General features: G+C 43.3%; 1 protein-coding gene across 1 annotated transcript in view; it reads left to right on the top strand.

The window, feature by feature from the left end:
• CEMIP2 (cell migration inducing hyaluronidase 2) overlaps positions 1 to 15,477 on the top strand; it is a 174,765-nt gene that overhangs the window by 107,285 nt on the left and 52,003 nt on the right. Inside the window, exons 13-14 of the mRNA XM_069763494.1 lie at positions 11,829 to 11,960; positions 12,877 to 12,912. Coding sequence (XP_069619595.1) covers positions 11,829 to 11,960; positions 12,877 to 12,912 — 168 coding nt within the window. The remainder of the gene's footprint in view (positions 1 to 11,828; positions 11,961 to 12,876; positions 12,913 to 15,477) is intronic.

Raw genomic sequence — 15,477 nt, forward strand, 5'->3', positions numbered from 1 at the left:
TACGGAACCCGACAGGATATGAGACATGGTTTACATGCAGTAGACCATTGCATATCCGTTAGATTTATACATGTCCCTCACTAATAATGTCAGTAGTGTGTGTGTAAAAATTTCGAGCTGTAGGTGTTAAATTATAGTATTCATTCAGATAAAAAACTGGCTAAAAACATCTGCCCCCAGCCACCCCAGAAAAGGCACATCTGCAAGATGCGCCTATTCTGGCACTTGGCCTCCCTCTTCCCATTGCTCTGTAGCATCGGCATATTGGGTAATAAGGGGTCAATGTCGCCTTGCTATTGTAAGGTGACATTAAGTCTATCCATTATTAATCCAAGAGTATGAAAGGTTTAAAAATATACACATACACATATATATACACACACACGCACGCACGCGCGCGCGCGCGTCTTTTAATGAAATGATGAAACACACAGGTTTTAACATCTTTATTGCACGCTCAATGCAAGCGAAGCCCTCGTTCTTCTGTTAAAAAAAAAAAAAAAAAAAAGGCAAAATATAAAAGCAACAATATCCCATACCTGTCCGCCGTACAGTCAAGTCACAACCCGGAGAGGTGCTAATGCTGCCGGCCGGGCTGTAAACAACTGAGGAATGAATGAAAAGCTGCCTGCTCAGCCTCCCAGCCTGGCCCGACATGAACTCTGTAGCGTGGGAAAGTTTCTGAACATTTTCCCACACTGTCAAGTTCACCGCATCAGGCGGGGAGTCAGCACATGCTCAGTGACTACCGTTGACGTCACTTGACGCGGTGATGTGGTTATCCCGGTTGCTTGAGCACCTTTTCTGCCACACTTTTCCTTTCACTCAAGTTTCTATTTATATTCTTGGATACACACTCTGTGAACAGCCAGCTTCTTTAGCAATGACCTTTTGTGGCTTACCCTTCTTGTGGAGTGTCAATGACTGTGGAGCCTTCTGAAACAGTCTAAAGGTACCTTCACACTAAACGATATCGCTAGCGATCCGTGACGTTGCAGCGTCCTCGCTAGCGATATCGTTTAGTTTGACACGCAGCAGCGTTCAGAATCCTGCTGTGATGTCGTTGGTCGGGGCTAGAGGGCCAGACCTTTCTTTGGTCGCTGGCTCTCCCGCTGACATCACTGAATCGGCGTGTGTGACACTGATTCAGCGATGTCTTCGCTGGTAACCAGGGTAAACATCGGGTTACTAAGCGCAGGGCCGCGCTTAGTAACCCGATGTTTACCCTGGTTACCATCCTAAAAGTAAAAAAAACAAACGCTACATACTTACCTACCGCTGTCTGTCCCCGGCGCTGGGCTTCTCTGCTCTGGCTGTGAGCACAGCGGCCGGAAAGCAGAGCGGTGACGTCACTGCTCTGCTTTCCGGCTGCCCGGCGCTCACAGCCAGAGCAGAGAAGCAAAGCGCCGGGGACAGACAGCGGTAGGTAAGTATGTAGCATTTGTTTTTTTTACTTTTAGGATGTTTACCCTGGTTACCGGCATCGTTGGTCGCTGGAGAGCGGTCTGTGTGACAGCTCTCCAGCGACCAAACAGCGACGCTGCAGCGATCCGGATCGTTGTCTGGATCGCTGCAGCGTCGTTTAGTGTGAAGGTACCTTAAGGGACCTTTTTTAAATGCTTAGGAAGCCTTTGCAGGAGTTTTTGTTAATCTAATTTACTGAGATAATGACTTTAGGGTATTCATTGGCTCTAAGCCATAATCATCATCATTAACAGAAATAATCATCATCATTAACAGAAATAAACTTGAAATTTATCACTCTGTTTTCAATGACTAAGTTTCACTTTTTGTATTGAATAACTGAAATTAACTGTTTGATGTTCTAATTTTGTGAGAAGCACCTGTATGTACCGTACATAGATTTCTTTCGCCTCCTTCCATATAAGTACGGAGAACTTTGAATACTTTCCATGACTATGTATATTATAAAGATGTACACATCAAAGCATTTTGTTGAATGAAGGCCAAAGTTGTCTCCATCTGGTGAATGGGCGTCTATGGCTGTGTTTTATGTATGCATTGGTTGCTTGCTCGTGCGCACAATAATTGTACATTGACACTGCCTAAAGAAAAAAAAGCTAAACTGATCAAAATGTACAATTGTGAAAGTGCCGTAAATGATGACCGAAAGCATTAGATGTGTTGTCAGCATATGGTTTTCACATTTTTCATGAAAGATGTTTTTTTTCTTATTTCCTTCCAATTGATATCCATTCCATGCTTTACACGCTTCATCATTGTTTCTGGTCCAAGCTGTAATGGTGAAACCAGGCTCGGAAGGCATGTTATTCCACTCTGCACATTCTCTTTGAGTTCCATACGCTGCCACAAAAGATTAAACAGATTTTTGGAATATTATACATTCGTGTTCTGGCCCTGTGTAGAATCGCTTGGCTGCCCTTTGATCTCGGGGCAGAAATGATGAGGTCCCGTCAATGAGTCGATGTGTAGTAACACGCACTTCCTCTGTGTCCTCTGTTGTGTACTTTATGTTGCCCTTTGGATGAATGTGGCACTCATATGTTGTAGTGTATAATCAATGGGAAGATCCAGCGCCCTTTTATACACAAGTCTTTTTACATTCGAGCAGGGTGACTATTTTACCCTCCTTTTTATATGGTTCCTACTTCAGTCTTTCCATCGCTCAGTCCTCACGGTGGTGGCATGTTTATTCTAGGCATTTTTCTTTTCTTTTGGGAGCCTTGTCCTAGCACTCAGTAGCCTTTGGCAAAGTTCGCCTTCCTGATCTTTCCGCCCTGTGTTCGTGCTGACAGTGTGTAGTCAGCAGTTCTTTCTTCACCGTGTACTCCCATCCTGACGGGTGATGAATTTTGTACGTTTGTACAGATAGTTTTATTTTTCCATCTGACATCTGTGTTTGACTAGTGTGATTAGGATAAACTATTCCTGACTGCAAATTCGAGGAAGAAACTCCAAAGGGGTTTCTTTGTAAATGGTGAAAGAGAAATAAAGTTCCTGTAGGTTTCATTACACAATAACTATTTTCAGTAGTTTTGCTTGCTGTCAGTGAAGGAATATATTCTTGCTTGCAAGCAATGGCTGAAAACATGAGTTATGTTAATATATGTAGCTTTAATGCAGTGTAACTTGTGAGCCAAACACAACTGCAACAGACAATCGTCAGCCCCATTTCGCAACGTAAAATCGCTGGCCCGCTGTGACTACAGTGCACAAGCTAAAAAGCACAAAGACAAGGCAGTATCGTTGGCAGTGAGCTTTTCTAATTTTGTTAATGCATAACTGCTACAATTACTATACTGACAAGTTTGCGAACCTACCTCCATGACAAGGCAACCTCTTCTGGCTTCAAGGTTTAATAAATGACCACCGACAGAGGAGCATGTGCCCAAAGCATGTGCCCAAACCTGTCAATCAGCCTACTCCAATAGAAAACTCCTTTCACATGAGAAGGAAGTGCTTCAATCTGTGGATGCTGATGGACCATTCTGGTCATATGCTCTTCCATCAGTAGAGGACGGGAGGGCTGGTCAGTCTGTGAAGAATACTACTAACAAATACTACTAACAAGTGGAGGAGGAGACCTGTAATAATTGTATACTAAGAAGTAACACAAAGTCATGTCGTCATTTCTAGCTGTTAAAATATAGAAAAATGAATAGTGATGGGCGAACCCCTGGATGTGCGGGTTTGGCCCAAAAAAAAAAAAATTGCTTACTATAACAGTACCCAAATCTGGACCCCATTCACACAAATGGGGGGCCCGAACATCCATTGCCACACTGTCATGCATCTGCCTCTGATCGGTATGATTATCGGCGGTCAGAGCTGCAGTTCCCACGCTGTCAGATGACAGCGTGAGCTCGTAGCTATGATCAGAGGTCCCCTTTTAGGAAGCTTCTCATTCTGTAGTATCTGTACAGTTGTTGTAGCAAAGTCTCTACTTGCCTTCTTGGGGCCATCTCTGAGTCTCCACCTATGTCCTGATACCTGACCTCACGACATTGCTGCAGCCAATCTGTGAGTTCAGCAGCTTTGAGTATCTTGTGCCGTCTACAGCGCAGAGCCGTTGAATTCCCTGATTGGCTGCAGCTCAGTAATGGAGACGAGACCGCAGTGGAGACTAGGCGCTAGACTCCAGGATGGCAAGTTATGTAGTTTCTGTTATTACACTCAACTTTACATATCCGGAAAAGATTTCTGAAAAGGAATAACACCTTTAACCCCTTCCCGACCTTTGACGCAGCGCATGCGTCATGAAAACCTGTGCCAATCCAACCTGTGACGCAGCATATGCATCATGGTCGGATCGCGCTCCTGCAGGTCGGGTGAAAGGGTTAACTGTAATTTCACTCGACCTGCAGGGATAGGGGGAGTGGTACTTAAGCCCAATACCACCCCCGTGGCTACGATCGCTCTGACTGAAAGTGAAATGTCACTTTCAACAGCCAGTCAGAGCAATCATAATATTTCACCAATGAAAATTGGTGAAATATTACAATCCAGCCATGGCCGATGCTGCAATATAATCAGCCATGGCTGCCGCCGCCACCGATCCACCGCCTCCATCCTCCTGTCCGCTCCCCCCATGCTCTTATCCCACCCCCTGTGCTCCGATCTCACCCCCCCCCCCATTCTTACTAGGCTCCGGTGTCTGTTCGTCTTCTCCATGGGCACCGCCATCTTCCAAAATGGCGGGCGCATGCGCAGTGCGCCCGCCGATTCGGCCGGCAGATTCGTTCCAGGTACATTTTGATCACTGTGATCTAGCACAGCGATCAAAAAAAATAAATAAACCCCCCCCCCCTTTATCGCCCCCATAGGTAGGGACAATAATAAAATAAAGGAATATATAGATTTTTTTTATTTTTCTGTTAGGGTTAGAACTAGGGTTAGGGTTAGAACTAGGGTTAGGGTTAGAACTAGGGTTAGGGTTAGAACTAGGGTTAGGGTTAGAACTAGGGTTAGGGTTAGAACTAGGGTTAGGGTTAGAACTAGGGTTAGGGTTAGAACTAGGGTTAGGGTTAGAACTAGGGTTAGGGTTAGAACTAGGGTTAGGGTTAGAACTAGGGTTAGGGTTAGAACTAGGGTTAGGGTTAGAACTAGGGTTAGGGTTAGAACTAGGGTTAGGGTTAGAACTAGGGTTAGGGTTAGAACTAGGGTTAGGGTTAGAACTAGGGTTAGGGTTAGAACTAGGGTTAGGGTTAGAACTAGGGTTTGGGTTAGAACTAGGGTTTGGGTTAGAACTAGGGTTTGGGTTAGAACTAGGGTTAGGGTTAGAACTAGGGTTAAGGTTAGAACTAGGGTTGCAATTAGGGTTAGAATTAGGCTATGTGCACACGGTGTGGATTTGGCTGCGGATCCACAGCGGATTGGCCACTGCGGATTCGTAGCAGTTTTCCATCACGTTTACAGTACCATGTAAACCTATGGAAAACCAAATCCGCTGTGCCCATGGTGCACAAAATACCGCACGGAAACGCTGCGTTGTATTTTCCGCAGCATGTCAATTCTTTGTGCGGATTCCGCAGTGTTTTAAACCTGTTCCTCAATAGGAATCCGCACAAAAAAACACTGGAAATCCGTGGTAAATCCGCAGGTAAAACGCAGTGTGCTTTAACTGCGGATCTTTCAAAAACTGTGCAGAAAAATCCTCACACGAATCCGCAACGTGGGTATATAGCCTTAGGGTTAGGGTTGGAAATAGGGTTAAGATGAGGGTTAAGGGTGTGTTGGGGTTAGGGTTGGAGTTAGAATTGAGGGGTTTCCACTGTTTAGGCACATCAGGGATCTCCAAACGCGACATGGCGCCACCATTGATTCCAGCCAGTCTTGCGTTCAAAAAAGTCAAATGGTGCTCCCTTCCGAGCCCCGATGTGCACCCAAACAGTGGTTTACCCAAACATATGGGGCACAAGCGTACTCAGGAAAAATTGCACAACAACTTTGGGGGTCTAATTTCTCCTGTTACCCTTGGGAAAATAAAAAAATGGGGGCTGAAAACTTATTTTTGTGTGAATAAAAATGATTTTTTATTTTCACGGCTCTGCGTTATAAATTTCTGTGAAGCACTTGGGGGTTCAAAGTGCTCACCACACATCTAAGTAAGTTCCTTGGGGGGTCTAGTTTCCAAAATGTGGTCACTTGTGGGGGGTTTCTACAGTTTAGGCACATTAGGGGCTCTGCAAACGTGACGCCTGAAGACCAATCCATCAACGTCTGCATTCCAAAACGTCACTACTTCCCTTCCGAGCCCTGACGTGTGCCCAAATAGTGGTTTCCCCCCACATATGGGGTATTGGCGTACTCAGGTAAACTGGACAACAACTTTTGGGGTCCAATTTCTCCTGTTACTCTTGTGAAAATAAAAATTTGTGGGCTAAAAAATAATTTTTGAGGAAAGAAAAATTATTTATTTTCACGGCTCTGCATTATAAACTTCTGTGACGCACTTGGGGTTTAAAGTGCTCATCGCACATTTAGATTAGTTCCTTGTGAGGTCTAGTTTCCAAAATGGGGTCATTTGTGTGGGAGCTCCAATGTTTAGGCACATCAGAGGCTCTCCAAACGCGACATGGTGTCCGCTAACAATTGGAGCTAATTTTTCATTCAAAAAGTCAAATGGCGCTCCTTCCCTTCCGAGCCTTACCATGTGCCCAAACAGTGGTTTACCCCCATATGTGAGGTATCGGTGTACTCAGGAGAAATTGCCCAACACATTTTAGGATCCATTTTATCCTGTTGCCCATGTAAAAATGAAAAAATTGAGGCTAAAAAATTTTTTGTGAAAAGGAAAAAAAGTACTTTTTCATTTTTACGGATCAATTTGTGAAGCACCTGGGGGTTCAAAGTGCTCACTATGCATCTAGATAAGTTCCTTGGTGGGTCTAGTTTCCAAAATGGGGTCATTTGTGGAGGAATTGTGAATGTTTAGGCACACAGGAGCTCTCCAAACGCGACATGGTGTCCGCTATCGATTGGAGCTAACTTTTCATGGAAAAAGTCAAATGGCGCTCCTTCCCTTCCGAGCCCTGTCGTGCGCCCAAACAGTTGTTCCCCCCCCCCCCCCCCCCCCCACACACACATGGGGTATCGGCGTACTCAGGACAAATTGTACAATGACTTTCGGTGTCCACTTTCTCCTTTTACCCTTGGGAAAATAAAAAACAATTGTTGCTAAAAGATCATTTTTGTGACTAAAAAGTTAAATGTTCATTTTTTCCTTCCATGTTGCTTCAGGTGCTTCACAGCAGCAGAAGGGTTAATAAACTTCTTGAATGTGGTTTTGAGCACCTTGAGGCGTGCAGTTTTTAGAATGGTGTCACTTTTGGGTATTTTCAGCCATATAGACCCCTCAAACTACAAATGTGAGGTGGTCCCTAAAAAACAAAAAAAAAAAAAAATGATTTTGTTGTAAAAATGAAAAATTGCTGGTCAAATTTAACCCTTATAACTTCCTAGAAAAAAAAATTTTGGTTCCAAAATTGTGCTGATGTAAAGTAGACATGTGGGTAATGTTATTTATTAACTATTTTGTGTCATATAACTCTCTGGTTTAACAGAATACAAATAAAAAATTAGAAAATTGCGAAATTTTCTACATTTTAGCCAAATTTCCGATAGTTTTTGCGTTTATTTGTGAAAAAAAAAATCTACCTAAATTTACTACTAACATGAAGCCCAATATGTCACGAAAAAACAATCTCAGAATCGCTAGGATCCGTTGAAGCGTTCCTGAGTTATTACCTCATAAAGGGACAATGGTCAGAATTGCAAAAAATGGCCAGGTCATTAAGGTCAAAATAGGCTGGGTCATGAAGGGGTTAAGAAACAGTGCAACACCTAGGCTACAAAAAGGAATCCTTTTTATATCTGGCCGCAGAATGACTTATCCGAGAGTCAATGCGCTTGTTCCGAAGGTTCATCTCTTGCTTGTCTATGAGCTTTTCACCTGATTTATGATCATAGACCGCATAAAAAAATAAATATGCACAGAAACCAAGTCTGTAAAAGCCAACCAGTGCTAAATTTTTAATGAAATCCAATTGCAAAATGATTTTTAGGCCTAAATGCATGCATTTAACCTTTGTCCGGCTGAGTAGGTACAATTGAAACTATTCCGTTTTAAAATTGCAATAACTTTTTTTTTTTTTTTCGACAAGCCGTAGAGGGCTGAAATTTCGTGACATCTCTGCAGTTTTGGTCCAGAATATATTGGCCAAATTTCAATAAAATATATATATGAAGGTACAATTGTACCTCTGCAGCCTGTTAACGTTGTAAAATTATACAGCCTGACAAAGGTTAAGAAAAATTAAAATTGGCTCCAAATTTGAACAACTCATGTGAAAAAGAACATGTAATATGTCACACTATAGATTTGAGTTAATTTGAGAGGACCTGAACAATGGTATATAATCCTAGTGGAATAGAGGATGCTCTGTCACTTAGTACCTGTGTTAGCCCTCAACTTATGCTTGGCTTTTCCTGAATGCATTGTGCTGTTTTGAGATGTACCTTGTATACTCGAGTATAAGCCGACCCCCTTAATTTTGCCACAAAAACTGGGAAAACTTAATGACTCGAGTATAAGCCTAGGGTGAGAAATGCAGCAGCTACCGGTAAATGTCCAAAAGTAAAAATAGATACCAATAAAAGTAAAATTAATTGAGACATCAGTAGGTTAAGTGTTTTTGAATATCCATATTGAATCAGGAGCCCCATATAATGCTCCATAAAGTTTAATGGGCCCCATAAGATGCTCCATAATAAAATATGCCCCATATAAAGGATAATACTGGCGCCATAAGATGCTCCATAGAGATATTTGCCCCATATAATGCTGCACAAATGTTGATTATGGCCCCATAAGATGCTCCATAGAGATTTTTACCCCATATAGTGCTGCACAAACATTATGGCCCCAAAAGATCCTCCATAAAGATAGTTGCCCCATACAGTGCTGCACAAACGTTGATTATGGCCACATAAGATGCTCCATACAGATATTTGCCCTGTATAATGCTCCACAAATGCTGATTATGGCCCCATAAGATGCTCCATAAAGATATTTGCCCCATATGCTGTTGCTGCGATTAAAAAATCACATACTCACCTCTCGTCGCTCAGGTCCCTGGCACTTTCAATATTCACCTCTCCTCGTTCCGGGCGCCGCTCCATCTTCAGCATCTTGTGCATTGACGTTCAGGCAGAGGGTGCGCACTAACCACGTCACCGCGCCCTCTGACCTGAGCGTCACTGCTGAAGACGGAACTTCGCCCGAAACAAGGAGAGGTGAATATCGCGCAGCGCTCCCCCCTCCCCATTATACTCAACTGCTCCTGGCGCGGTCCCTGGTTCTCCTCTTCCTGTACTGAGCGGTCACCGTTACCGCTCATTACAGTAATGAATGTGGCTCCACCCCTATGGTAGTGGCATCGGGTCCATATTCAATACTGTAATGAGTGGTAGCATGTCACTGCTCAGTACGGGAAGAAGCTGCGGCGCCGTGAGAACCAGGGACCTGCAGGAACCCCGCCGGGAGCTGGTGAGTATTAGACTCCCCTTCCCTGCCGATCCCTGGGTGTGACTCGAGTATAAGCCGAGAGGGGGACTTTCAGCCCAAAAAGATGGGCTGAAAATCTTGGCTTATACTCGAGTATATACCCAGGGGTTGGCATGGGAGGGGAGTCTAATAATACTCACCTGCTCCCGGCGCGGTCCCTGCAGGTCCCTGGTTCTCCCGCGAAGACAAAACAGGGGTGGAGGGCACCATCAAAAATCTAATGGCGGGGGATCAACCCACAGTATGTCAATATTAAATGCAACAAAAAAGGAGAAAAAAGAGACATACGGAGAATTGGGGAACACCCCATATGCAAGATATATTATTTAAAAGATAATTTATTTAGAGTCCAAAAGCAAACAAACCACAAAAACAATTACCTAAAAACATTAAAAACCGTGAATACACAACCCCCAAAAAAGACGAGAAATACAACCCCCTGGGAACTGGACAAAATAGGCCAAAAAAAACAATAATGGGAGTATTGCACTGTAACAATAAATATATGCAACCAACAATAAAGGTCATAGGGCATGACAATATGCGGAAAAAACAGGTTTTTTTCAAGAAACAGGAAAAGGCTGTAATTATGATGGGTGCACAAAATACATGTTATCAATACTCCTATAAAGATGCCATACTGTCTGAGTATATGCGACATGTAATCAAGCGAATAGACAGCATGCATCGGTTGGATTTGCCCAACAACTGAATAACCACTGTATGCAGCCGTATTGCACATGAAAAAGGTCCCCCCTAAATTGTCAATAGTTGAACCAATATCTGACAGTAAACCTCAGAGGTAAGGTTGCATGCACATAAAACTAAATAGCCGCCATACAAATCCCATCCAGCATGCTCAAGAGTGTGCATGTGGGTATCAAATATGTACCAACCACATATACCTATCAATTTACATAACCGCAATATATGTCTTATCGATCATGCGAACCCATGTGCAAACCCAATGGGAGGTCCGAGGGGGGTCAAAGACCCGACACATGTTGCCACAGCCGTGGCTTCATCAGGGGTAAGAGTGGAGTGCTGGCTTAGACTCACAATCAACCTTAAATACAGTACCCAAAATAGCCGGATCCCAAACAGCTGTGAGGACACATGGTAGAAATGATCCGGAGATGACGCCGCTACGGGAATGAGCCAGGGTGTACAGGCATCAGACAGAGTATACCAAGATGGCGATTTACAACTACACAGCGCATGCGCGAATGACGATTCACCGGAACTGGTGAGAGTCCGGTAGAATGGTAAAGAATAATAACGCCCACACAGACGAAATAGAGAATATTAGACTGCAAAGCGCCGACGCTCACAATCAACCTTAAATACAGTACCCAGAATAGCAGGATCCCAGACAACTGTGAAAACGCATGGTAAGAGTGACATGGAGATGACGCCGCTCCGGAAATAAGCTAGGGTGTACAAGCATCAGACAGTGTACCAAGATGGCGATTTACAAATACACAGCGCATGCGCGAATGGCAATCCACCGTACCTGGTGAGAATCCGATAGAATAGTAAAGAATAGTAACACCCACACGAACGGAATAGGCAATATTAAACTGCAAGGCGCCGAAGCGCCAGTAGGGGGATATCATAAAGGCACTGGAAACCGCTTCTTAAAAGAATAGTGCCGCTCAAAAAACAGGCTCAGATGTACAGGCATCAATGTGAGTACAATAAAGCGGCCTTTTACGGTCATACAGCGCATGCACGATTGAAATTAGACCAAACCTTAAGAATTTATTTAACTAATAAAAGATGATTTATGCCCACACAGGCAAAAAAGGCCATAGTAGGCTGTGACACAAAAGGGCACCGATAGAAAATATGGGCACTAGGAGGTGTAAATGAGAAACGTAATCCGAGAATGACATCACTGCAAAAGTAGGCTGGAATATACAGGGATCAAACCGGATATAGAATGATGACAATTTACAGTTTGCAGTAATACAATGCATGCGCGAATGACACTCAACCAAAACTGATGAGTCTGATAGATTAATAAAAAATAGTTACACCCACACAGGCTGAGTAAACAGTATTAAACTGTAAAACCTAAGTGTGCCAAACAGAGGTTCTCCCGCGCCGCAGCTTCTAACTGTCCTGAGCGGTCACATGGTACCGCTCATTTAAACCCCATTCACATTATTGTAACAATATATAGAAGTTTTCAGCTTGAAATTTCTTTACTGTGTTGTTTAAAATATATTTGACTTAACAAGCAACACCAATTGACCTTGTCTTTCTATCCGTTACGCAGATTTCGACCCCATGTTGATGCTGATCCTCTAAAACCAAGAGTTGCTGCTCTTATTGATGGCCTGGTTTCTTTTAAGAATAATGACCACGGTGCTTGGGTGAGAGGAGGAGACATCATCATAACTAATTCGGGGTATGTATGACTACTTATTCTGTAGTCCCTTCACCATTTTGTCCAGACCGGTTTCCATGAAGCCACGATTCTCCTGTCTCAGTGGTTATAGTGGAGTTTCATATATTGACAGCACTGCCCCCGCACCCTTAAATGAAACTCCCTAGTTTGGTAATTGGCATTACACAGTCACCACTTTAATATACGATTTTCCACATGACCACAATTGAAGAGCTGGAAAAAACCCTAAAATTCATTTCTGTACGGTTCCCTGTTTTCTTGTGTTGGACTAGTTTCCAGTTTGTGGCATAAATTTTAGTAAATCCCCCAGGCCATTGATGATTTGTCCCTCACACACTAGGCCTTGCTTGATTTTTCAGAATGGAGAAAAACTGCCGGTCAGATTTTTGGGCAAAAATATGCAGAGCCCTTCATGTATGTTCGCCTTTTCCATGCAATTAACAATGCTAAAAAAAGCCATAACACCTACATTAATCATTGCTGGAAGGGAACGTTTTTCTTTATCTCTTGGTAGATTTTTATAGATTATATATTAATCTATTATTATTATTACTAGATGGCAGCCCGATTCTAAAGAATCGGGAGTCTAGAATCCATATATACTTGAAATTCGGCAGGAGCTTGAAGAGCAACGTCACTGGGCCCGCCTCCACGCAGTAGAAACTTGCTGTGAGGTAAAAATTCAAAAATCACACCAAAATGGTGGGCGGAGTGTGTCACAGTACGGCACGTTTCTGATTGGTCGCTCGCAGCAGGCGGCAACCAATCAGACACTGGACACTGTTGACGTCACTTATCTCCGGACATTAGCTCCGGACAAAGCCACGGAAGTTGGCACAAATTGCAGGAAGTAGTATTCTAGGCAATTATATATAAGATTATTAGTATAATCTATATATTATATATTATTTTTCAGGTTCTCTGACAATGGTATTGGCCTCACCTTTGCAAGGTAAGTACCGTGCAAAATGCTGCAAAGGAAGAACGCTTTAGAAAATTGCATTTTGTTAATTGAAAAACAGTTAACACTTCTAAGTTAGGCTGGGTTCATACTGCGTTCTGGCAGTCTGTTAGACAGACTGCGTTAAACCACGGCATAACGCGGTGTAACGCAGTCCGTTAACGCTGCCATTAATCTCTATTTCGGGCGCATCGCTAGAGCACGCCCAAAATGGGCCGTCATTGAGTGATGGACCCTGGGACGCAGGGTTCAGCGTTTCCGGGTCCGTCACGGCTAGCGCAGATAGAGCATCTGCTAGCTCTATCTGCGCTAGTGATATGAAATGTGGCACTTGCGTTAACGCAACCCGTTTAACGCATGTGTTGAACGGGCTGCTGTTAATGCAGTGTGAACCCAGCCTTACTGAACAAGAGAGAAATCTATAAAAGAAATCTATATCTGGTGCAAGGGTAGCTTGGGGAATTGATTCTTTGATGCTGTTTTGAAAGTCAAGCATTTGAAGGAACTTGGCAGGGAGGTTGGACAGCTAACCACAGATCTTCTTTGGACGTGCGCTTTCTGTCTCTCCATGGCTAATTTGGGCGATAACGTGATATCGGGCCGCGCTGCTGTAATAAATAATTGTTAGGACCAAGATGAGTAGTAATTGTTTTTTTTTTTAACACTTAAAAAAGAAGCTAGTCCAGCGTTGAAACACGTTGTGGAAATAAACGTTCAACTCCTCTTGTTCATAAGGATTCTTGATTACAGCAGCGCAGCCTGAAATTGTTATCCTCCAGGATAGTTGACCAATTTGGATGATATCATCCCCAGCCATGAGTTACCTGCACACAACCTGCTCAGGTCAGCACCTTCCTTTTACTTTCCTTTTGCAGCTATAAGGGTATCGCCCGATTTTTGTCTTGTGTGCGTTTGTTTCCCTACAGTTTTTCTACTTGTCTCTCCATGTAATCCCAGACACTTGATGTTGAGATCAAGTCTTTGAGGGGGCCATAACATGACTCCCAGGACTCTTTATTCTTTACTCTGAAGATGATCCTCCATGCCTTCGGTTGTATGTTTGGGGTTGTCCTGTTGCAGAGTATATGTGGAATCAGACTTCTATACCTGTTGGCATATGTGTCCAAACAATGACAGTATAAAAAAAATTTAAGCAGAACCCAAAAATACGAGTGCGGGTGCGATAAACTGTTGATAGTGCTCCTATGGAAGACTTGGCATGAAAATTGATACAAAGTTCTTATGGAGGTACAGGCGACTGATGATGGTAGTTATGAGTTGCATGTCCCCTAAAGTGGTGATATTAAAATATGGCCCTTGGACCATTGTCTTAATTTTTTTCCCTAGTTTTGATAAATTGTTATCCGGTCTTTGGGAGTTCACCCAATAAATAATGAAGTCTGTCAATTAATCTGTTGCATTCTCCTTCTCAACCTTACAGGTCCTTCTCAAAAAATTAGCATATAGTGTTAAATTTCATTATTTACCATAATGTAATGATTACAATTAAACTTTCATATATTATAGATTCATTATCCACCAACTGAAATTTGTCAGGTCTTTTATTGTTTTAATACTGATGATTTTGGCATACAACTCCTGATAACCCAAAAAACCTGTCTCAAAAAATTAGCATATCAAGAAAAGGTTCTCTAAACGACCTATTACCCTAATCTTCTGAATCAACTAATTAACTCTAAACACATGCAAAAGATACCTGAGGCTTTTATAAACTCCCTGCCTGGTTCATTACTCAAAACCCCCATCATGGGTAAGACTAGCGACCTGAAGGCCATCATTGACACCCTCAAGCAAGAGGGTAAGACCCAGAAAGAAATTTCTCAACAAATAGGCTGTTCCCAGAGTGCTGTATCAAGGCACCTCAATGGTAAGTCTGTTGGAAGGAAACAATGTGGCAGAAAACGCTGTACAACGAGAAGAGGAGACCGGACCCTGAGGAAGATTGTGGAGAAGGACCGATTCCAGACCTTGGGGAACCTGAGGAAGCAGTGGACTGACTCTGGTGTGGAAACATCCAGAGCCACCGTGCACAGGCGTGTGCAGGAAATGGGCTACAGGTGCCGCATTCCCCAGGTAAAGCCACTTTTGAACCATAAACAGCGGCAGAGGCGCCTGACCTGGGCTACAGAGAAGCAGCACTGGACTGTTGCTAAGTGGTCCCAAGTACTTTTTTCTGATGAAAGCAAATTTTGCATGTCATTCGGAAATCAAGGTGCCAGAGTCTGGAGGAAGACTGGGGAGAAGGAAATGCCAAAATGCCTGAAGTCCAGTGTCAAGTACCCACAGTCAGTGATGGTGTGGGGTGCCATGTCAGCTGCTGGTGTTGGTCCACTGTGTTTCATCAAGGGCAGGGTCAATGCAGCTAGCTATCAGGAGATTTTGGAGCACTTCATGCTTCCATCGGCTGAAATGCTTTATGGAGATGAAGATTTCATTTTTCAGCACGACCTGGCACCTGCTCAGTGCCAAAACCACTGGTAAATGGTTTACTGACCATGGTATTACTGTGCTCAATTGGCCTGCCAACTCTCCTGA

The sequence above is a fragment of the Ranitomeya imitator genome, chromosome 1 (genome assembly GCF_032444005.1).
Source record: "Ranitomeya imitator isolate aRanImi1 chromosome 1, aRanImi1.pri, whole genome shotgun sequence".
Classification (NCBI taxonomy): domain Eukaryota; kingdom Metazoa; phylum Chordata; class Amphibia; order Anura; family Dendrobatidae; genus Ranitomeya; species Ranitomeya imitator.